The 24035-nt window shown below is 32.9% G+C and overlaps 1 protein-coding gene across 1 annotated transcript in view; it reads left to right on the top strand.

Annotated features, from left to right (window-relative positions):
• The window catches only part of LRP1B (LDL receptor related protein 1B), a 1772547-nt gene that overhangs the window by 1666328 nt on the left and 82184 nt on the right, over positions 1-24035 (top strand). Inside the window, exons 78-83 of the mRNA XM_054562474.1 lie at positions 1514-1737; positions 2809-2915; positions 13524-13640; positions 15520-15693; positions 16714-16839; positions 23070-23234. Of these exons, the coding sequence (XP_054418449.1) occupies positions 1514-1737; positions 2809-2915; positions 13524-13640; positions 15520-15693; positions 16714-16839; positions 23070-23234 (913 nt within the window). The remainder of the gene's footprint in view (positions 1-1513; positions 1738-2808; positions 2916-13523; positions 13641-15519; positions 15694-16713; positions 16840-23069; positions 23235-24035) is intronic.

The raw sequence follows: 24035 nt of genomic DNA, 5'->3' as shown, positions 1-24035 counted from the left end.
TTTTTTATTTAACTTCAGTTAGCTACAAGGCATTACTGTGTAGATAGAGAGTAGTTACTGTTAGAGTTCAGAAATAGGGTACCTTAATTTCATAATTTCAGTGTTTAAACCAATAGGTGAAAAAATAATATTAAAGGTCATTATTGCTAGGGTTCTGTGTTTAGTTCAAGCCATATTTTTCTTCCTTGAGATCCCAGTAATCACACAGCAAATTGTGACTTGCAATTCCTGTTTCTTGGTATCTCAGTGTTTTTTGTTTGTTTTCTGAGTTCAGTTTCTTTTTCAATCCAAGTCCACTTCTCAATAAAATGTGTTGACTAGTAAACCACATGAGAAACTTTCATGTGTCAAAACCTCATATTTTCACTGGTTTCCAGGTCTTAATGATGTTCTTAACACATCGCTTACATGTCTTCATCGTCACATAATTGTTTTCATTCTTGATATAATGCCCCTGCGAATCTTTTCTCACTTTTGGTCATGCACAATAAATCTGGCCATGTAAAATTAATTACTACACTAGTTCCTACTCAGAGTGATTAAGTTATTTGAAGAGCATGGAACATACATTGTTTTCCTTTTTGTCTATTCCCAGTGACCTCTCATATCTTTGTCTTACAATAATTCAGTAATACAATATTAAGCAGAAAATCCTAGCTAACAGGTTTATTAGAAATAACAGAGACTGTAACTTTCCTCAAAAAAAATTTAAATGTATTATCTAAGTGTTTCTATCTGTACTACTTTTTTTCAATTTTTAAATCAAATTATATGTGGTGAGAATGAAGGACAGCTGGAATTTCTTTAAATTACTGCAGAGTCTATGGAAATTAAAACTCTTCAAAAAATTTCCTAACAGTACCTATTTGAACTGAACATATAGGTACCTTAGTCTTGACAATACTATTTCTTGCTAGATACTGAATAGAAATGAGTATCTAAGACCACAAAAGACAGATACAAGATTGGTATTCATGAGTTTAGTTATAATGGCCTAACACTGTAAAGAACCTGAATGTACATCATTAATGGTAAGCAAATTGTGTTATATTTATAAAAATAAAGAAAAATGTATTAATAACTAGAATGCGTAATGTGGATGAATTTCAGACATGATGTTGAGTAAAGAAGTCATGAGTAGGAGAGTAAAAATAGGAGAGTTATATAGCTTTATTTAAGCTATTCTATGGTGATGGATACCAGAATTATCATTACTCTCAGAAGAATACTGATTAGGAGATGTAACAGGTTAACCCTACATAATTCTGTAAATATTCTCTCAGAATGGGGGAATAACAGTTATATTGGTAAAACTCGTGAGCTGTATGCTTAAAATTTGTGAAATTTTGCGTCTATATATATTAAGATTAAAAGTCAAGTGTATTTAAAATCTATGTAACAATTAACATCTGACCTTGTTGATAATTCCCATATACCCATTTATAGCACATGAAATTTCATCAATTTGGGTTTTTTTTAAAATACTGTGGTTTATTATTTTGTTTCCTTGTAGTGCCCTGAATTTAAAAGGCCAAGGGACATTGCAGTTGATTGGGTTGCAGGAAATATTTATTGGACTGATCATTCTAGAATGCACTGGTTTAGTTACTATACCACTCACTGGACCAGTCTGAGGTACTCCATCAATGTAGGGCAGCTGAATGGCCCCAACTGCACCAGACTCTTAACAAATATGGCTGGAGAACCCTATGCTATTGCTGTAAATCCTAAGAGAGGGTAAGTTAATGACTTGGTTATTTATATTTCTTGATATGAGTATCCATATTTAGAGCTTGTTCTACTTGTGCTCTGCAGTTTTGTTTCTGTAATGAGTGTTCAACACTTAATAGATTCAAAAGACTTCTGAAAATCCCTCTACTTCTCTTGTAAACAAGCATGTCTGTATTATTTTTATGCCAAATTGTTGGGCAAATATTTATTTTGTCCTGAGAGTTTGCAGAATTATACGTTCAGTGTGTGTGTGTGTGTGTTATGTGTGCCTTTCAGAATAATGAATCCAATGAGATAAATATATAACTACTATGGTGAATCTAATATAGAATTTTTGTAACATTAAACAATATTAAACATATTAAGTGTAGAGTATTAGTGATTTTATTTTTTTATATTAATTAAAGATGAAGGCATACTATGTATAAACAAATTTAAACAATTTAACAAAACCATTTATTTTATTTTAGTTGAACTATGTCTTTCCTTCCTATTTTTACGTTTTCATTTATAAGCAATGACCATAAACTAAGTAGGGAAATGTCAAATAAAACTCCTGATCACCCATAAAGTAGATCACTGGATGCTGAGTAAAAAGAAACAAATACTATTTACTTAATAAAACTATGCAGTATGGTGTCTTTTAAATAGAGAATTATATCTGAGAAAGTAGTTACTTTATCACTCCCCAAAAAAGAAAGAAAGCATATTGATGCAGCATGCATAATATGAATATTCTGTCACAACAAGGGCATAATTTCGAGTGTTTGAAAGACTTTTCTTCTAAAATGTTAATGAAATTTTCAAAATTGAACTTTCAATATAAAAATGAGTGCATATTAATAAATAGTGACTCTTAAATTTTAGTGCATACTAAAGACTGTTTAAAATGTTGATTCCTGAGGTCCCCTATTGAAGCTTCCTGTTACACAGCTTAGAATTGGGTCCAGAATGTGCTTTTTCAGAGACTCTGGAGTGATTCTGATGCACATGTTGCGAAGAAACACTGGGTTTTTCAGTAGAGTTGGATTATAACAGCACCATCACCGGGCTAACCCACTTGACTTATCTTTTCAGGATGATGTATTGGACTGTTGTTGGGGACCACTCCCATATAGAAGAAGCAGCCATGGATGGTACTTTGAGAAGGATTTTAGTACAAAAGAATTTACAGAGACCCACAGGTATGATGTGTTTCTGGCATAGTCTAAAATCATAACAGTATGCTAAGCATATTAGTATTACAATTCTTTAGTTTTGTTGGCAATATAATCATTTCTACAGGCAGATAAAATTAATTTATAGTATGACATTATGAGAGTCGTTAACATTTCACGTTGTATTTTTCCACCTTGAAAGTCAGGTTCTTACACTTGCCAGTGATATTATGGAGATATTATTTCAAAATTGCTTAAGTTTTAAGGCCGTTAGTTGGATTTCACATGCATAAAATTCTGACAATTATAGCAATGTATTAGGGTATTTTTACAGATATATGTTAATGATATTGGGATAGATGGTAATATTACTAGAGAATGAAAAGAGTAAATGGACAAAGAGCTGGGGAAACAAATTTTTTTTTGTGAAATACAGGTTGGATGATGCCTTGCTTTTTAAGAAATATGTACTTGTTTATATTGCTTATGTTATTACAATTGTTCACATTTTTTCTCTCCCCAACTCTACCCAGCACCACCACCCTATCCCCTCCCTAAGTCAACCTCCATATTGGTGTCCATGAGTTGTGCCTAAATATTCTTTGATTAATCCTTTCACCATGTTTCATCCTATTCCCAACCCCCTTTCCAGCAGCTGTCAGTTTCATGTATCTAAGTTTCTGTTACTATAACACTTTGAATATTTTGATTGTTAGATTATTGTATTCATTAGATTTCACATGTACGTGAGATCATGTGATATCTGTCTTTCACTGATGATGGTGCCTTGCTTTTTGATTCTCAGCTTTGACTCTGGCTTTATTCTGCCTCCCAGCCATGTCATCTGTATGACCATTCTGAACTCTTTCTACTCCCTGGGCTGAGCAGGAGCTCAAGCTTTTTTTCTGCCTCCCTGCTTTTCTCATTCCATTTTTCTCCCAGCCTTCCATCCAGCATGCCCTTCCAAGTTTTGTATATTTAGCTGTATTTTTCCCATCTTATAATGTCTCACTTTAGGACTTCTTCTTCAATAAAACATTTCACACTACTGGAGTCTCAGAGATTCTGTACCACCCACCTGGCTTACTACATCCCCATCAAAAGGAGAGAACACATTATCTGTAGCCCATATTATTTAATAGTTATGCCTTATAGTATCTTTTGTAATTGAAAATGTATATTTAGCACTTATATTCTTAACTTTTAATGTGTCTAATGTCTTTTCTTCAAACTAGATTGTTTTTTCTCTTTATGGGAATGAGCTGTCTATGGATTTAGTTCATTTATATAAGTGTGTCACCATTCAGTAATTTAACAAATACTAATTGACACACACCTGGTGCCAGAAATTGTTTCAGGTGCTGAAGAAATGAGTTCCTATTACTGTGAAAAAAGTCCAATTCCTATGAAACTTATCTTCTTGTAGACAAAACAATAAATATCATGCATCATGTCCAGATAGTTGTAAGTGCTATATTGAAAAAACGTACTAAGGGATGAGCAGTTATGGGGGTACCGTTTTAATTATGGTTATCAGAGAAGACGTATCTAGAAAGGTAATATCTAAAAAGATAACTGAATAAACAGTGAAAGCAAATCATATGAAAATGTGAGGAAAGAGCTTTCCAAGCAGAGAGAACAAGTTCTGAGTTAGGAATGAGCTTAGCATGTGTCAAAAATAGCTGGATTGTTAGTATGCCTAGAAGCACATTAGTGTGGTAGAGATGAATGTGGCCAGGTGGCCAGGGCAGATGATCTAGAACCTGGAACATACTTGATAAGCCCTGGATTCTACTCTAGCTTTCAGTGGAGCCATTGGAGAGTATTGAGGAGATGAGTATAATCTGCCCAAACATAAATTTAATTGTTTAAAGACCTTTGTACTTTTTTTCCTTAACTTTTTCATTTTTTCACTAATTTTAGATTTATAAAAACATTGCAAAATTACTTTAAAAAAATTCTCTGATATAAATATCTTGCATAATCATTCTATATGTAACACTTTCCATTTTAAAAAATGATGTGGCAGCAGTTTATAGAATGACACGTAGGAGGGAGCCTGAAACAGGAATTCTTGCAAAACTTATTTATAAAGGGAGCATAATTCAGGGTAAGCATGTAAAAGAGGGAGAAGGAAAAGAACCCCAAACCACTGTGCCTCAGATAAAGTCTAGTCTCAGCTTGGGTCACAGGGAATGTGCTTTGGAGCATAAATTCCATGACAGGCAAGAGGATAACCTTTTCATATTTCCTATCAGTCACTGGTTGGCCTCTGGGCACTAACTTTCCAGGCAAGGCTGCTGCAGTTAGTTGAGAACAAAGTAGGCAAAGATGAGTCCTTCACTGCTAAGCAGGACTGGACGATGGGCACCCTGCCTAGTAAATGAAATTTGGGCTGGGTACCACAGCATCATCTGCCATGGGCTGAATGAAGCTGCGTGTATTGAGCATCTTCCATGTGCTAATCATTCTGCTCAGCATTATGGGTAATTTAATGATGAACATGACACAGTCCATTTTCTCATGGAGCTTACATTTGAAAAGAAGAAAAAAATGGAGGCACGAATGAACTAACTAGAGCTTTGGCAAAATGTGAGAATTGCTACATACCTTATAATATTGTGGAAATTCTGAGTCAAGAAAGATTATCCCCAATTAAAAAAAAAAAAAGACTATGTGAAAGATATCTCTTGAAACAGTGCTTGAAAAATAGGTAGACATTTGAAAGGTGGGCAAATAATCCAAATGGTGCAGTGTTTATAAAGGTTTCCTTTGGAACCAGATGCATCTGTTTTTGTTTGACTGTTTACTCCAAGGGATCACTTATTAGCTGTGAGATCTCAGAAATGAACTTATTATCATCAAAGTTTGATTTATCATTATCAAGCCAAAAGGGTAATAATAATTCATTTAAAATATTGTTATGTATTAAACGACATAATGTTCTGAAACGGGCTTCAACGTAGAATGCATGGCATGTTTGGGGATCGCAGGAGTCATAGTGCACCTAGAAGGGGACAGGGTAGTTAATGTAACATGAGTTGAGAATAAAGGACTTTAAATGCTAAGGTGCTTAGACATGAACTGAACCACTGTACAATTTTGATGCAAGAGTGATGTGAGTAATGTAGGTCTCCAGGCATGTTGCAGTGGTAGCACTGTGCCACTGGAATGAAGAGATACAGAGACTAAAAGACCAACAGGAACCACTGAATTGCCCCATTGAGAGTGGACAATAGCATAACTAGAACAGTAACAGTGAGGTAAAAACAAGAGGATGTATGTGGGGGACAAAGCACAATTTGGGTAATAGAATTTATCACATGCATTTGAGAACAGAGGAAGAGATAGGAAATACCTTCAGTATATTGAAGTTATTCATACATGCTTGTATTCTTCCATTATTCATCTCTCCTTTAATTCAAAAAACGTTTTTGCTTACTATATGCTAGGCACTCTTCATCATCTGAAATATGGATCCCTGCTATGAACACTATCGTGTAATGTGGGGTGACTCTAAAAACAAAAACAAAAATGTGTATGGGAGTGCGCACATGCACTTGTATAAATGGCTCTGGCAGAGAAGAGTGCTGCAGATGTGGTACTTTGATTATAGTGGGGAGGAGGGGCTTTTTGAGGCATTTTTATGAATTTTCTCTCAACAACTCTGCTCTAAGAACTTCTGCCCCATTTACTGGAACAGCCACTTAGAAGCCATTAATTTATTCATTCAACTAATATTCATTGTGTTCCTAGTATATGTCAGGCATGGTTCTAGGCACTTGGAATATAGGAGTGAACGCATCGTTAGTTATCACTCGCTGTCCTCCTAGTGCTTACATTCTGGCAGAGGGCAGAGGGCTGAGATGCTGACAAAAAATATATAATATTTAAAAAGTCAAATATAAAGTAAGTTATGAGGCGTTCATTACTATGGAGAAGAGAGTGAATGTAGACTAGTATAAAGGGTCAGGAGTGGGAGAAGTTAGTTTACAGTATAACATTTTTAAATCATTAGAGTAGAACTTTTGAGAAGGTGGCACTTGGGCACAGATTGTATGATGTTGTCACTCAGCCTCAGGCAGATGGTGCAGGTGTGGATGCAACCCAAGGTGAGTCAGTCAGATGGAGATTTCTCACAGATAACTGAACATTTTATTTTTGGAGATCAAAGCAGAAGTAGACATTTAGTTTGGAGAATTAGCAAGAGAAAGCTGATACTTAAACTTTTTGGAATTGTTAAGATGGACAAGGAGGGGAAAACAAATAGGACTTTTAGGGTAGAATTTTGTGGGATACTTATATTTAGAAGAGTAAAAATCTAAAGTAAGAGTTGCAAATGTGTCTGAATGATAGGAACCAAGCAACAGGATTCAGTGGTATCATAGCAAAGGAAGGGTTTCAAAAGGAAAGTATTCTAAATTTTACATTGCATAGAAGAAATATTGAGTAGTAGAAAGAGCATAGCCTTCCATTTATATTGGAGTTAAAATCGAGCAACCTATATAAACTTTTTAAAAATTATTTCTTATTTTTATTAGTACAGATCAAACCTAAAGTTCTATATCAGTTCAACAGTATTTTCTTCTATTAAGTTTGTGAAAATTCTTTCTCATATGTTCTGTTCTCTTCTTTTCTTTTTATTCTTATTTTTTTTTATTGTTCAAATACATTTATCTCCATTTTCCCACCACCACCTTCCCCTTCCTCCCTTCTCCCCTCCCCCCCTCAATCCTTCCCCACTTTTGGCTTTGTCCATGGTTCTTTAATATGTTCCTTGACTTAACCCTTCCCTTCCCTTTCCCTGCTACCTCCCTCCCTCCTTCCCTCTTGATTATGTTGGTTTCTTTTTTCTTTCAATGTTGCTGGTTATATTTTCCTTGCTTGTTTGTTTTGTTGATTAGGTTGCACTTATAGGTGAGATCATATGGTATTTGTCTTTCATGCCCTGGTTTACTGTGCTTAGCATAATATTCTCCATCCATGCTGTCCATCCATGCTGTCGCAAAGGGTAGTAGCTTGCTCTTTCTTTCTGCTGCGTAGTAGTCCATTGTGTAAATGTACCATAGTCTTTTGATCCATTCATTTATTGAAAAGCACTTAAGCTGCTTCCAGCACTTGGCTATTGTAAATGGTGCTGCTATGAACATTGGGGTGCGTAGGTTCTTTTGAATTGGTGTTTGGGGATTCTTAAGGTATAACCCCAGCAGTGGAATCTCTGGGTCAAAAGACAGTTCCATTTTTAACTTTTTGAGGAAATTCCAAAGTGTTCTCCACAGTGGCTGCACCAGTCTGCATTCCCATCAACAGTGTACTAGGGTTCCCTTTTCTCCACAGCCTTGCCAGCATCTGTTGTTTGTGGATCTGTTTTTGACGGCATTTCTGACCAGTGTGAAGTGGTAGCTCATTGTGGTTTTAATTTGCATCTCTCTGATGGCTAGTGATGCTGAGCATCCTTTCATATGCCTCAGTGCCCTCTGTATCTCTTCCTTGGAGAAGTGTCTGTCCAGGTCCTTTGTCAATTTTTTAATTAGATTGTTTGTCTTCCTGGAGTGGGGTCATGTGAGTTCTTTATATATTTTGGAGATCAAACCACTGTCCAAGTATCATTGGCAAATATATTTTCCCATACAGTTGGTTCCCTTTTCCTTTTGCTGATATTTTCTTTAGCCACTGCATAAACTTTTGAGCATTAATTTTCTCGTCTGTAAATCACCTTGATAATATTTACTTCACACGTAATTAGTATGCTTAAAAATAATTATGTATTTAATAAATGAAGAGATGAATACCTAGAATTTTTAACCCTCTAGTCCATGATAAGGTTGTAAGGCCTCTTTTAATAAATGACATTTTATTTTTATTAGGCTCTATATTAAAGAAAAGAAGCATAATCTATCTTCTGTTTTAATGAGTTGTGAAGTGGTTGAGTAGTATGCTCCATGAGAATAGGAAGGTGAACTGTTTCATTCTATGCTCCATGACTAGGTCTTGCCAGAATATGTTGCAAGGGAGGTATGTTATGAGTATAAGTTTTTGAATGTTGGTAATGAATATTGTGTCAGATAAGGACATTTTCCAGTTTTCCCTCCAGTAGGAAGTATGCAGAATTACGTAAGTTTGATTTAAGTACCATATTATTTGATTTCTAAAAGCTTACTTATGTTACCTTTAGCTTCTCCCAAATTGCAGCAGCTTTTAAGAGAATAAAGAATTACATGTTGGCCCTTGGACCACTCTTAAATTATCTGATTCATTCAACTTCTTTGTTATTGGCCAACAAAAGGTCTCTAGTTAAATAAAATGGATAAAAACTTAAAGGATATTTTGCAATTCTTTGTTGTATTTATTTTACTAACATTCATAAACAAATATGTGTATGTATATGTGTGTGTGTATGTATGCATAGATATGCATATATATGGAAAATAATTTTAATGTAGTTTGGAATCTAAGACTTTAATTAGGCAACCTTTCTTAAAAATGCTTTTTAAAAATGTTGAAACTAAATTTGATATAGTGATAAATAGCTTGGTTATTTGGACTTCTCTTATCACCTCTTAAATCAAGAATATGATAATAGTGCACAATTTCTGGTTATTGCTACCTTATAAATCTTGGCATTCCTTAACACAAAATGTATGTATTTTTCCCATTTATTCCCACTTTGCTGAGTGTTTTTTATCATATATGGGTGCTGTACCTTATCAAATGCTTTTTCTGCATCTATTGATATGATCATATGGTTTTTGTCTTTCTTGTTTATGCATTTTATATTTTGTAAATGATGTATCACGTTTATTGATTTGTGAATATCAAACCACCCTTGCATCTCTGGGATGAATCCCACTTGATCATGGTGAATGATCTTTTTAACTATTACTGGTTGTGGTTTGCCAATACTTTGTCAAGGATTTTAGTGTCTATATTCATCAGTGATACTGACCTGTAGTTTTCTTTCTTTGTTGGGTCTTGATTGGGTTTTGGGATTAGGATGATGCTGGCCTCATAAAAAAATTTTGTGAATCTTCCCCCTTCTTGGGCTTTTTGGAATAGTCTGAGAAGGACAGGGGTTAGCTCTTCCTTAAATGTTTTGTAAAATTCTCCTGTGAAACCATCCTGTTGAGGGCTTTTGTGTGCTAGGAGTCTTTTGATGTCTGCTTCAATTTCATCAGCTGTCATTGGTCTGTTCAGACTTTCTCTTCTTCATTATTCAGTGCTGGAAAGTTATATTTTTCTAGAAGTTTGTCCATTTCATCGAGATTTTCAAATTTCTTGACCTATAATTTTCCAGAGTAATTTCTTAAAATCCTTTGTATTTCTGTGGTATCAGTTGTTATTTCTCCTCTTTCATTTCTAATATTTATTTGCCTTTTTTTCTTGATGATTCTGCTTAAAGGCTTGTCAATTTTTTTTATTGTTTCAAAGGGCCAGCTCCTGGACTTGTTGATCCTTTGAATTATTTTTTAGTCTCTATGTCATTCATTTCTGCTCTGATCTTGATTATTTCCTTTCTTTGACTTGCTCTGGCCTTTGTTTGTTGCTGATTCTCCAGTTCTTGAAGCTGTAGGGTTAGGTCATTTATTTGAAATGTTTCTATCTTTTTTAAGTAGGCCTGTATTGCTATGATCTTCCCTCTCAGGACTGCCTTGGCTGTGTCCCATAGGTTTTGGACTGTTGTGTGTTCATATTCACTTGTTTCCATAAACTTTTTTATTTCTTCTTCTATCTCATTATTGATCCATTCATTGTTTAATAGCGTGCTATTCAGTCTCTATGCATTTGAATGTTTTTGAGTTTTTTCCTTGAGGTTGGTTTCTGGTTTCAGGCCTCTGAGGTCTGAGAAAAACCTTGTTATGATTTCAATTTTCCTGAATTTGTTGAGGCTTGTTTTGTGTTCTATCATGCAGTCTATCTTTGAAAATATTTCATGTGCATTTTAAAAGAATGTGTATTTTTATTCTTTGGGATGAAACATTCTATATATGTTTCTTTAATTTTGAAAACACAATAATTTTAATATATTGCTCTCCTGAAATCTTCTTTGTTAAATATTACATTGGTACTATATTAAGTTTTCATGAAATTTTGCTTTTTCCTTTTTTAAAAGATTTTATTTTATTTATTTTTTAGAGAAGAGAAGGGAGGGAGAAAGAGAAGTAAAGAAACATCAAAGTGTGGTTGCCTCTCAGGCATGTGCCCTAACTGGGAATCATATTGGTGGCCTTTGGTTTGCAGGCTGCTGCTTAATCCACTGAGCCACACCAGCCAGGGCTGCCTTTTCCTTTTTGTAAGACCTTAGTAGGAATAGGGGATTGAAGGGAGGATAACATTGAAAAATTTCAGAGTTCAACCACAGTGAAATTAAAAAATTCCTAAAATGTTATACTAGTCATTGTACCATGGGAGATGTTAAGTAAAGGCCTACATGATTAGGGTCTCTATTGTGCCTTCCTAAAACTTAGTGAGCCTGTGTCTTTATCTTCTACAAACCCTTCAAACTATGATTCAGTTATGCTTATTAGAACAGGTATGACATTTTATTTTAAATTTTCTATACTTACACATACTTGGTTCCAAATAGCTATCATTCTCAGTTTAGAGAAGAATAATTTTCTTTGAAATTGATTTCTTCAATTTATTATTGGTTTTTAGGACAAAAAAATGATCTGATATTTTAAAGATGGAAATGGACTATTTTTTTTCATATGCACTTGACTCTCATCTCTATAATGAAAAAGTTAATTCCGTTATTAACTTTTTAATTTAAAAGATTGTATGTTTTATTAAAGGACTTAAGGAAAATTCAAAATCATTGATTTGTGGAATTTTTCAAATATATATCCCACCCATCTTAAAGCTTGGGTAAATCATTTTTATCTAGATGTAATTCTATTCAATAATATAGTATGTTCCAGAGCTGATAAAGATGGGGATGTTTTAGGCAAGCCTAGGCTAATACTGTAATATATGACACTTTTAAGAACTTTTACTGCTGTTGAATTTGAAAAGACAATATTGGTAAATAAGTTGGATGATACACCATTGTTAATTTTTTCTACAATTAGAACATTTTGTATTTTTAAATAGAAAGGTTTGTTGGGCATGGCCCTTTTTTCTAACCTATTACTTTATTGTATTATATGGGTAGAAGAGAAAGAAAAGTGTTTTCATTCCTTCTTAGACAATTCTTTTGTGGTGGTGACAGGAAACTGGATCTTTTTTACGGTTTATGTTACTCACAGTTATATGTGAAAAAGCAAAAACCTAACTCCCAATATGATTCCAAATAGCAAATTAATTATCAAGCAGAAACTAGTAAAGCACAGACCACCTGTTTGAATTATGAAGTTATTTACAGAGGCTGACTGGACATGCAACATCCTTACATCATGCTTGAAGAGCAGTATTTATATTTAGTTTGATTATATTTGTGCTAGATCTACCTACTTAATTGAAAAATTATTTCCGAATAATGTTAATCGTCATTTTTTATTTGTTCTGATTGTTAAATGTTAGGCCATCTACACAGGCATACAATTAGTAATAATTCAAAAATACTTTTCATTTAATTTACTTGCCATTGAAGTGTACCTCAGTTAGTTACTGAATGTTCTGATTGGAAAAGATCTTTAACATTCACATGCTAAAGGTATTTCCTGGCATTGTACTGCCAAAATATCTACCTCATATGTACTACCTCATATTTAAAGACTAGCTATATCACAAAAATTAAATATCTGCCGCAGTGAAGGTATATTATAGAATCCATGTGTCATAGATCTTACTCTTCTATGCTGAAGGAACTTTACTTAAGATATTTTATGTGTTGATGATATTTTTGCAAGAAGGTACTGTCCAGACTCTGATCACATTATAAAATAAAGTTTTTTCAAAATAGAGTTGAAAAAAATGGAAAAACACTTTTGCCTCATATTATTTTAGTCCATTGTTAATCAGTAACAGGTACTGAAGATAAAAAATGAAGACAAGCTGTCGCAAAGTAATGATTAAAGAAAAAAATTAGAGAGAAAAGCTTAAGCACAATTAGAACCTTAAGGAATTGACCATTCATTCTTCTTCACTGTAAGCGTAAGCCTTTAAGTCTATTTAGACTTCAGCATCCATATAGATGTGTCACACCAATACAGGCCAACTCCTAGTAGGTGAAAACATCTTACAGTTAGCCCATAAACCTTTTATATACTCATGAAGAAATTCAACATATAACTAATTATGCTGAATTATTTTAAAGGCTGTATGTTATTTAAGTGATGAGTTAATTGTGTGTATATTACAAAGATAAAAACTAAAATATCATGGAAAATTCTTTTAGAAAATAGTTATAACTAAAAAATCAATAACATGTGGAAAGGAATAATACTTAGTGTAGTCATTCTTATATGAAATAAGATTTTTGCTACAGCATATTAAATAAATTCTATATAATCTATACACATATATTTCAGATAAGAATTATTTCATTTTTTTCTAATTTGTACAACACAGTGATATAGACTATGTAGTTTCTGTGCTGCTTGAGGAAAAATAATCATAATTATATGGTTAAGAAGCAAAAACAATTTAAATAACATCAGATTTATTTTCATTTGTCTGTATGTGTTGATTTTGCAGGTCTGGCTGTGGATTATTTTAGTGAACGGATATACTGGGCTGACCTTGAGCTGTCCCTTATTGGCAGTGTTCTGTATGACGGCTCTGACTTGGTGGTCTCTATCAGCAGCAGACAAGGTCTGTAAAGTGCTTATGCTCTTTCTTTTAATTATTATTACTGAATTAAATAATGGTATGTAAACATAAGTATGGAAGCTTTATATTGTAGATTTTCTCAAACTCTTTCTTCAGAGAACTTGTAGCTCTTACTATTGATTACAATTTTCATTCCTACTGGAATAACGAAGGTGCCAGGCCAGAGAACTACTTGATTCTAGAACAAACGTGGTCCATTGTTACCTAGATAGAGAAAATATCCATTCTGTTGCTTCTGTGGATATTCCATTCTGAGCAGAACACTTCAAGTAGTCGATATTAGCATCTGTGAAAACTAATTTTTATTTCAAACTGCAGCGATAACAAGCAGGAAATAAATTGCTGTATATAGTAAAACATGATAGTTACAAATGTTATTATTGTAGGTAATTGGTTGGTATCCATCGACAGACAAAAGGGAAAAACAATGAGTAAAAATAACAACTTAACTCTACCATCGGTGACCTCAGAATCTATTTGTGCTCTTAGTTTGTGGCACCCATTTTTATCTTCACCTCTGTGCCTGCCTCCTGTAGTTCCCTCTCTCACCTTCTGGCTCTCTTTCTGCCTCACATTTTCCTTGCCTGGAAACTTCAATTCTTTCTGTGACTCTGACTTCATTCCCTTCTGTTTTTCTTTGCTTGTCCTACCACAACGCCTTCCTTTATTTATCACAAATTGTTCATAATATGTTATTTGAAGTTTTGTATTTACATTTTTATTTACATTTATTCAATATTTAATGAACATAGCTTTGCTTCTTTTTTCAACAAAAGCAAAGATGTTAAAAGAAAAATAATGAAGTTGAACTTTCATTATGCCTTTTCCTAAAGTGTGTGTGTGTGTGTGTGTGTGTGTGTGTGTGTGTGTTTGGTATGGTAACCATGATAAGAAAAAAACAATTCCTAATTTCTGTCATTGATTACAAGAAAGTTATCTTGTTTTAGCTGAAGTTTATATTTTACTATTTCAAAAAACGTTGAAAATAAGTATATGCTTAAAACACATTTTATGTTCTACAACTTGTAGATATTGAGTAAAATACAGGGTGGGGGTAAAAAGGTAGGTTTGCAGTTGTGAATATATAAAACAGCTTATTCTCATATTATTATTTATTAATTATTGTATTATTTTCTACAGGAACAGCTGTGAACCTACTTTTGTCACACCCTGTATAAATGTCATTTTACTTGCTTTAAATAATAGTATCAAAAATTTGATTAATTTTTTTTGCTAAATCTCTTGTCATTTTTTAAAATCAGAAAAATTAAGGCCCCTATTGTCTTTAATTAGACCAGTCAAATGTGTGTGATTACTGTTTACAAGTTTGTTTTTATCTCATTTCTAAAACAGACAACAGTAATTACTAGGGTTTTTTTTTTAATTTTAGTCTTTAAAATCAACTTATGATTACTTGACAAATTTGTCATTCAAGTAATCTACTTTGATATTAATTTGATCCAGAACACAATTCGAGAATTTTATGAACTGCCTGTTTTTGTGTGAAGTATAAGATTAGTCTGTAGGCTTTTCTTTTGACAGCAAATTGTAAAGCAGAGAAAATTACATTGCATATAATAAGCCCCCAGCAAATGATTTGTGGTGGTGAAGATGATTAAAGTGATAAAAGTGCTTTTTTTTTAATGTTCTGAGTGACATATTTAGTATCTCACATATTCCTAAGGCAGAGAAATTAATTCTAGTAACTTCATATGTAATGTTAAATATATTCTAATTCTGAAAGTTATTTTTTTCTAAAAGCAGTAACAATGTTTTCTGTCAGATTTTGGATAAACTTAGTTTTCATAAGTCTGAGTATATACCTTGCAACTTTTATAACCCCACCTTTTAAAAATTCTAGGCTTGTTACATCCTCATAGGATTGATGTTTTTGAAGATTACATATATGGAGCAGGACCTAAAAATGGTGTATTTCGAGTACAAAAATTTGGCCATGGTTCAGTAGAGTACCTAGCTTTAGATGTTGATAAAACAAAAGGTGTTTTAATATCTCATCGCCATAAACAACTACACTGTAAGTATCATATTTTACACAATTGTCTATATAGGTGAATTTTCTTCTGAATGACTCTCAAAAGAAATTATTTTTTAACTGTCTTAACAATTTTAATGTCTTAACCCCAGTAACAAAAGTAACTTTAATTTTGATATTACCAGACTTCAAATTACCAAAATCAAGATATAAATAATACAAGTTTCAATTTCTGTCATAACAAATATGGAAACTTCAGCATTTAGCTGTGTTTTCTTGGAATTAGAATTGACAGTGTTATTTTTAAGAATGCATTATTCTGTTTTTCTGAAATTCTTAATAAAACCTTGTGAATCCATAGGCGAGTAAGGAAATTCATCATTAGTCAGTTTGACTTTTCTTCCTGATAACCTGATTGCAATTATACTATTAACATTCCATCTTTAAAAGTATCTGGGGTGGAATGTTTCAAGGGTTTTCTTTTCTCTGATTGTTTGTTTTTTATTGTTACTTTCCCTCCTAGAAGGGAATTGATAAACAAGTGATGTTATTATCTTGAAAGATATAGTTTAAACACAACTATCAAAACTATTGACGACCAAGCTAAAACATGGTTGAAATTCTAATGAACTGTCTTTATGTACAAGGTCATCCTTCAAGAAACTGTTTTAAGATTTATTTATAATTAATCTTTATGACAAACAAAAAGAGGTATAATCTGTTTGGTACAATGATCTGGAAAGGTAATAATTGATATTTATACAAGTCAGTTTTGGAAACCAATGAAAACAACCTATACCTCCCGCCAAACTTTCTAAAATTCTATCTAAGGTTTCCTTGGTTTTTCCCAATCATCTGGTATATGGTTCCAAAGTGAGTAATATCTCTCCACGTATTAAAGTGAACAGCAACACTGAAATGAGGTATGTCCAGCAGAAATTCGCTGTGATTTCTTTTCAGGTTGCTAATTCATTATTTCACCTTATTAAGTTTTATATTTTTGAAATCTATTGTGTTTATACGTATGCATTTCTTTGTTTTCTTTTGTTTTGTTTTAATCAGTGCCCAATCCATGCCTGGATTTAACATGTGAATTCCTCTGTTTGCTGAACCCTGCTGGGGCCACCTGTGTGTGCCCAGAAGGAAAATATTTGATGAATGGCACCTGCAATGATGCCAGCCTGTTGGGTAGGTAAACTTCATTATCTGCAAATAATGAACTCATCTGAATGATAAATTTTTACAGCTATTGACACTGAGCAGAATCACCTATTCATTAATCAGTTTAGTTGCATTAATATCATTGCTTTCTGAAAGACGGCATGAACTGTTCTTCTGATGATGACTGTCTATTAATTCATTCTACATTTATTCACTAAGCGACACTGAGCACTTACTATGCATTTAAGAGTAGGTTAAGAATTTTGAAATCACACAGAATCAAAATATATTTTATATAGCTCTTATATCGGTGAAGATAGTATTTCTGAGCATGGCATTCTGCCATTTGTTTAAACTTAATCCCAAATCCATTTTATCAACAGGTTTATATTGTACAAGTTCTGCGTGCAATACTAATTTAGAAACTGAGGAATAATTTTAAAATTAAGTCTTAGTTTCTTCTGTGTAAAATTTGATTAATGATAAATACTACCACTACTACTAAGAAGTGTTTTGAGGTCTTATAAACAAAGCATAACATTAATTTAAAAACCAAGTACTAATTCAGAAACAAAGCCTACAAGATATCTTCAGTCATGAAGTTGATAATTTAGAAACTAGAGGGTGAAGCAAACATTAAAATAAATTGAAACATTATTTCAAATGCTGATAAATATTAAAAAAGAAAAAATGAAAACACAAATAGTGTGATTCTTTACATTTGTCTTGAACCATAAAAGGGAATAAAATTACTATGAAGGGAAAAAAAGAAAGAAAATCAACACTAAATTTTATGTCACAGAGCAAAATGCATGCTCCAAAATCCCTTGAGGATCAAAGCAAACATTATCCAATGAGTGTATACTTAGGGTCTTTATGTAGCAAGGTTTTCTACCTGCTGTATATCCCTCTGTTAGAAGGAACTCACGTCAACACTGTATCTTTGCCTTCGGTCACCTTCTTCACCCCCATATTATTCCCCGTTGTTCTCTGCTGGGGGTTACATGCAATCTGGAGATTTTTGCCTTCCCAAGACATTAAATTTCTAAAACTATAATAACAATTTTAAGATAATTGAATTCCTTGAGCATTGGATATGCAAAGCTGAAGAAGTTACAAAGATGAAGTGATAAATGGCATAAATACCAATAAATATATATTTATATGAATGCAAGCCACAACAGAGACAGAATTAAAATTTTTATGAGGTGTCAGATGATAACCCAATTAGAGAATTGATTATAATTTCCTATAGAATATGACCTTAGAATGAGGTGTGTAAAAACCAATTGGTTTTAGATTAATTGGGAAAGAGGGAACAGATCATTGAAACAAACAAACAAAAAAAATATTTGAAAAGACATAAAACCACAGCATGGAAAGAAAATACTGAGTCATTTATTTCAGTTAGTATGTACGATGTGTGAAGTGTTGTTGTGGGTAGCAAGGTTGGGGGGTTCTTAACAGAGTAAAATGTAAAACATGATTGACATTTTGAATGCATACTTTAGGGCCAGTTATTGGAAAGGGATGTTTTTGCCAGACCAGGATGCACCTCCACCCACTAACTTCCCAACCAGAGTAGCTGTGATATCAATTGCGATTGTAGAATTAGATAATCAAATAAACATTTTCAATAATTACCAGGTACATTTTCCATTTATTCCTCCAACAGCTAAACTCTGCATGACCACATATTTTATTTAACTTTGCTGAAACAGATTCTTAGAAATGTCAACAATTTAAATATAGATCTGCCCCCCACACAGATATTTTTAGTATCCACCTAGCACCATACATAGTTATTACAATATTATTGACTATATTGCCCATCCTCATGACTATTCTGTAACTACCAATTTGTACTTCTTAATCCGTTCCCCTTTTTACCCAACCCCCAACCTCCCTCCAGTCTGGCAATGCTCAGTTTGTTCTCTATCTATGAGCCTGTTTCTGTGGGTTTTATTTTTATTTTTATTTTTTGGAAACTAAAGCTAATATAAAATAATAATGAATATCAACTGTAATTAAAAAATCAAGAAAAATGGAAGCACAAAACCAAGATGGGGAGAGAAAGGCATGTAAAATGGTCCATCAGAATGTGAGAAGAAATACTACATATAAAACAAAATAGAGATCTTTGTATTATCCTTTAAAAAAAAGTCATCAAATTCTTTCTTGTAGAAGATGTACCATGTTTTCAATAGTTCCATACACACCCACAACTAGTGTTCTCACAGATGCCTCCAATGTACTGTATCTACTTATACTATTGCTTAGATGGGAGAGACCTTGGAGAGCATTTACGATTCTGTTCATAAGTACATTCCTGATGCTACCAAAGTGGCTTTTACATTGGCTCTGATGTTATGCACTTTTTTTACAGTCAAGTTGCAGAAAATTTTTCTTGCTTTTTCCTTTACTGCTACATAGTCCTCCTTGTTTCCTTTTTGATTAGTGAAAATTATTATTTAAAAATCCAAACAAATACACAGAAAGGACTTGGCCTGAGGCATGGCTGAGGGGGAGCTTTGGATGAGTTTAAGAACTATCTATCACTTAACCAATTTGTTTGACCTTGTTCTCCCTCAATCTCACTTTCTTTCATGTAAAATTAGAATAACAATAAATACTACTACTACTGGTAATGACATATTCTTTATATTGTAAGTATGTTACATGCATATTATTCCATATAATTATCACAAAACCCCAATGATACTATGCTGTTATTCTCCCTATTTTTACCAATAAGAACATTAAAGCATGGAAAGATTTAGCATCTAACATTACTTAATAATGATGGTACCTGAAGGTGAATTGAAGTTTTCCACCCTCTTACCCAACACATAATACATCCAGATGTCTCCATATCACCCACAGTATCCATGTTCAGTCACTAGAAGTGTGAGAAATAATATAAAGTACTAGAACAATGCCTTGCAAAAAATAGACACTTGGCACTATTAAAGTCAGTGTGTTATGAAGTAGGTAAGAAAATGAAACAAGTTGTGCAGTTTTGTATTTGAAATGACGAAGCATGTTTGTCTAAATACACACTTATCCAAGATCTAAAACTTTTTTCAGGGTTTGCCATTTACCATGTCAACAGCTTGAAAGCCATGATTACAAAAACCATTTCAAAGTTTATTTTGTATTTTTTTAAAAAATGTTGTATTTCACATAATTGGTGTTAAAAAATAAGCACATTGGCCTGTGCATGTATGAGCTTTAGTAATAGATGGCTTGGACCACTTCAGTTAGGAATATAAATAGGTGGATAAGAGCTATTGATGGGTGTAGATAAATGTCAATTATTTTTTTCTGACATTAACATTTGATACAGCCAATGTTTCAGCTCTTTATAATTACTTGCCTTTCTCTAGATGCTATTGTTAAATGGTGAATACGATGAATATTTTTAATCTTCGTGTAAGAAATTTGAAATTCTAATGTTTCTCATGCTTGGGGAAGTATTCATCTGCTCTTCTCTACAGTTGATTATAATTACTGAAGCTTGGCTTCTGGGGGTGATTTAGTTATTGACAAAAGCAGCGTTCTTTTACATTATAAAATAATTACATTTAGGTTTTAAAAGAATGTAACTCCACTTACATTTCATCAGGCAGTGTTAAATTTTTAAATTTCTGGTAACTAATGAGACACATTATAGAAATGCACATGTTTTAACATGTAGAGATTTTGAATACCTAAGTAGTTTACATAGAACATCTTCAGGTGAAAATAAGCCCTCCTATAATCCTAACTGAGATCATAATACCTTAAATATTTACTTCTGTTAACATTCACAACCCCAAATATAATATTTCATGCTAAATGATTTAGAAAAGTTTTGATAAATTTTAAGTGTCACAGGCATACTCTACTCTAGATCCTGCTTGAGAATCTGACCTCTGTATCTAACTCTTTGCTGGGGATTGCCACTTGCATTTACATAGGTGTTTCCAATTCACTATGTCCAAAGTAAATCACCTCTTCAATTCCTATTGCTCTTATGTCTAAAACTGAAAAATTATCCTTAATTTTTCCTTGCCCTCTTTATATAACACCAATGTGATTTATACCTTCCAGTTACCTTTAGTATACCCACATTTATCCAACTCACGTTACCTAGCCTGCATAATTAAACAGAGTCCTTGTAATCTCACTGCATTCAGTTTAACCCAAGCCAAGAAGAGTTATCCTCAGACATTTAAGGCTCTTGAAAGACAAAACATTGCTTTTGGGGCAAAGTCCAAAATCTAGGGGTCTCCTATGACTGCTTATCCCTTCAAACTCACTTTTTTCTTCCATTTCCTTCCTTCATACTCCCTAATCCAGGTTCAGTCACAGTGACTACCATTCAGTAACGCCAATGTTCATCTTCTGGCATTCATAAATGTTATTCCATGTGAACTATTTTCTTAGTGTACCTTATGGCATCTCAGTAAATAATGCTGATAGTACAGAATAATTTACCAAATAAGGGCCTTAATTTCCTGTTGAAATATAACAAAACACTTTTAGACCCAGATTTCAGCTCTTCATTCTTTTGCTATTCTAGATGTGGTAGATATGGGCTCAAAGCAAATTCTCTTTTGGGCATATGTGTATATGGTATAGACTTATATACTTAATATTTACAAAGTTTTATGATTTAACATTTTTTTAAAGTTCTTTATTAATATTCATAACAAATCTATGAGTTAAAATATACATTTGTCAATAAGTCCATTATAAAGCGAATGAGGCTCAGATAGGTTAACATGCATGCCAAGTGAGTGGCAGAACCAGGACCTAAGCACTGGTCTCATTATATCAACCCTCATTTTCTTTATACTGTGCATATGCAGTGCTTCATGGGAGAGCCCTTCATATTATAAATGTGAACTTTAGTAATGCCAACATAAACCCTATCTACATAGCTAAAGTATTGGAAACTTTCCCTTGCAGTTAGACAAGTCTCAGAATCATCTAGTACTACTGACAGATAGGCTCTATTTATGACAGTGAATATGATACTTGAACAGTTATGTCATTTGAAGTCACTGAAGCTCTTTAAGATGCTCTTGTGATTATTGTAGTGATATATTCAAGCTTCTGCTATGTATGGGCCATGGTATTTTGAATAAAGGATTTAAGCTATTTTGATTTTAATTATTTCACTATAAAATAGTCATGACTTTAGTAGAAGGATATTCTCGAATAAAATGCCTCTTAGAATAATCTCATTTTTGTTACATTATTTCACTCTAAGTAAAATAGTATTTCTAATAAAGCAAGGCAATGTGAACATAGAAAAATGACCTGGAAAATTATTCCAAACCAATCTTTATTATAAATTAGATGTCATATTTAAAAAAATAATAATTGTGCTATTCCAAAGAATGAGCATCCTTTCCTATTCTCAGCCAAAATGTATGGTATGAACATGTTGTGACTAATTATTTTAGATATGGAATTTTTTTCCTATGAAAGTGTCTAATACTGTTCTATCATCATCTTATACCAAATCCAAGTGACTTTTAGTTTTGGATGTTTATATATGGTTAATAAGTACATTATAAAGTGAATGAGGCATCAGAGTCTGTTTCAAGGGGGATATTTTTGCATTACTTTTATTTTTCATTATTTTTATTGTTGACACTCTTACAGATGTCCCCATTTTTCCCTTTTTGTTCACATCCACCCAGCCCTCACCCTCTCTTCCCCTCTTGAAAGATTATAGTTTTATTTAAAAATTTTCCTATCTTATAAATTATATGTCTATATGCCTATATACATAATGTAATATATACTGTATATTATATGTACAATACAATATACTTATACTATATATAAAAGTATGTATGTATATAGCTCAGATATTTTAGTTTGGTTTGATATTAAACACTTCTAAAAATGGGCTCTTGTTGCTCATATTATTAAAAAATACTGGTTGGAAAATATTTCACTTTTAGACAGTTTTAGTTGATTTTATTGTTTACTGTTTTAACAATTATAAGAAGCAGCTGTTAATGTTTTAAGCTGTAGAAAAATAAAAGTTAATTTAATTTTTGTATTCACCATTTAATACCATTGCAATCTATTTCTCTATGTTCAGATAGTCTTATTTATTCTTTTATATTAGGAGTATTTATTTTTACAATTTGATAATAAAAATAAATCCTGCTCTGTATATTTTATTTATTTAAATCATTCTTATTCTGCAATCCACTAAATGGCATGTTAATTCATACATTTCTTTTTATAACCAGATGATTCATGCAAATTGACTTGTGAAAATGGAGGAAGATGCATTTTAAATGAGAAGGGTGATTTGAGGTGTCACTGTTGGCCCAGTTATTCAGGAGAAAGGTGTGAAGTGAACCACTGTAGCAACTACTGTCAGAATGGAGGAACTTGTATACCATCAGCTCTGGGTAAATATTTCAGTTTCATTGTATATTCAAATCACTTGCAATTTTCCTTGTACATGAAAAAAATATAAAGAAAATATTATAAATATAATTTTCAGTATCTTAATAAAGAATGTTAATGCTAATTACATTTATTTAATTTAACATAATCAATAACATTTATTCTAAATTTAGTACATCAAAGGTCATCATCTACTTTAACAATAGTAATGATCATGATCATGTGTTGAATATGCACCATGTGCCAGAGCGCACTGCTTATCGATTCCAACTCAGGCTTCGAATGATTAAGTAAAACCAATTTTACAAACCTTATATGTTTGACTCAAAAGTCTGTTTTTTTTTTTTTTGGACAGTTTGCCCGATGCTAAAAATTATTTGCATCGGGCTCATTTTAAATGTAAATATATGATATCAGTACGTCTGATAGCATTGTAGTTCCCATCTAAAATCATAACTACTTTGTTGGCATGTAGTATACAATGTCTGTTCAGAAAGTATCCATCCATGTAATATGAAAAATAGAGACATTTATTGAAGAATATACAAGATACGTTGTACACAGGACAGTGACACCTAAGTCCCCTTCAAAGTAGACATGCTGGGACCTCACACATTTCTTGCAATCATCATCAACTACCCCATCGTATTTTCCTGAATCTCACTGACAGTCTGAAGTCTCTTCCCTTTCAAAGGTGATACTGGTTTTGGGAAAAGCCAGAAGATGCAGAGCACCAATGTGGGCTGTAGGGGGGCTGGGTCATCTGGGTGATTTGATGTTTTGCCAAAGCATGGGTGCATTAT

The sequence above is a fragment of the Pteronotus mesoamericanus genome, unplaced genomic scaffold, assembly GCF_021234165.1.
Source record: "Pteronotus mesoamericanus isolate MK-2021 breed Mesoamerican mustached bat unplaced genomic scaffold, CSHL_Meso_final scaffold_651, whole genome shotgun sequence".
NCBI classification, from domain to species: domain Eukaryota; kingdom Metazoa; phylum Chordata; class Mammalia; order Chiroptera; family Mormoopidae; genus Pteronotus; species Pteronotus mesoamericanus.
This window is presented reverse-complemented; position numbering and strand designations above follow the sequence as displayed.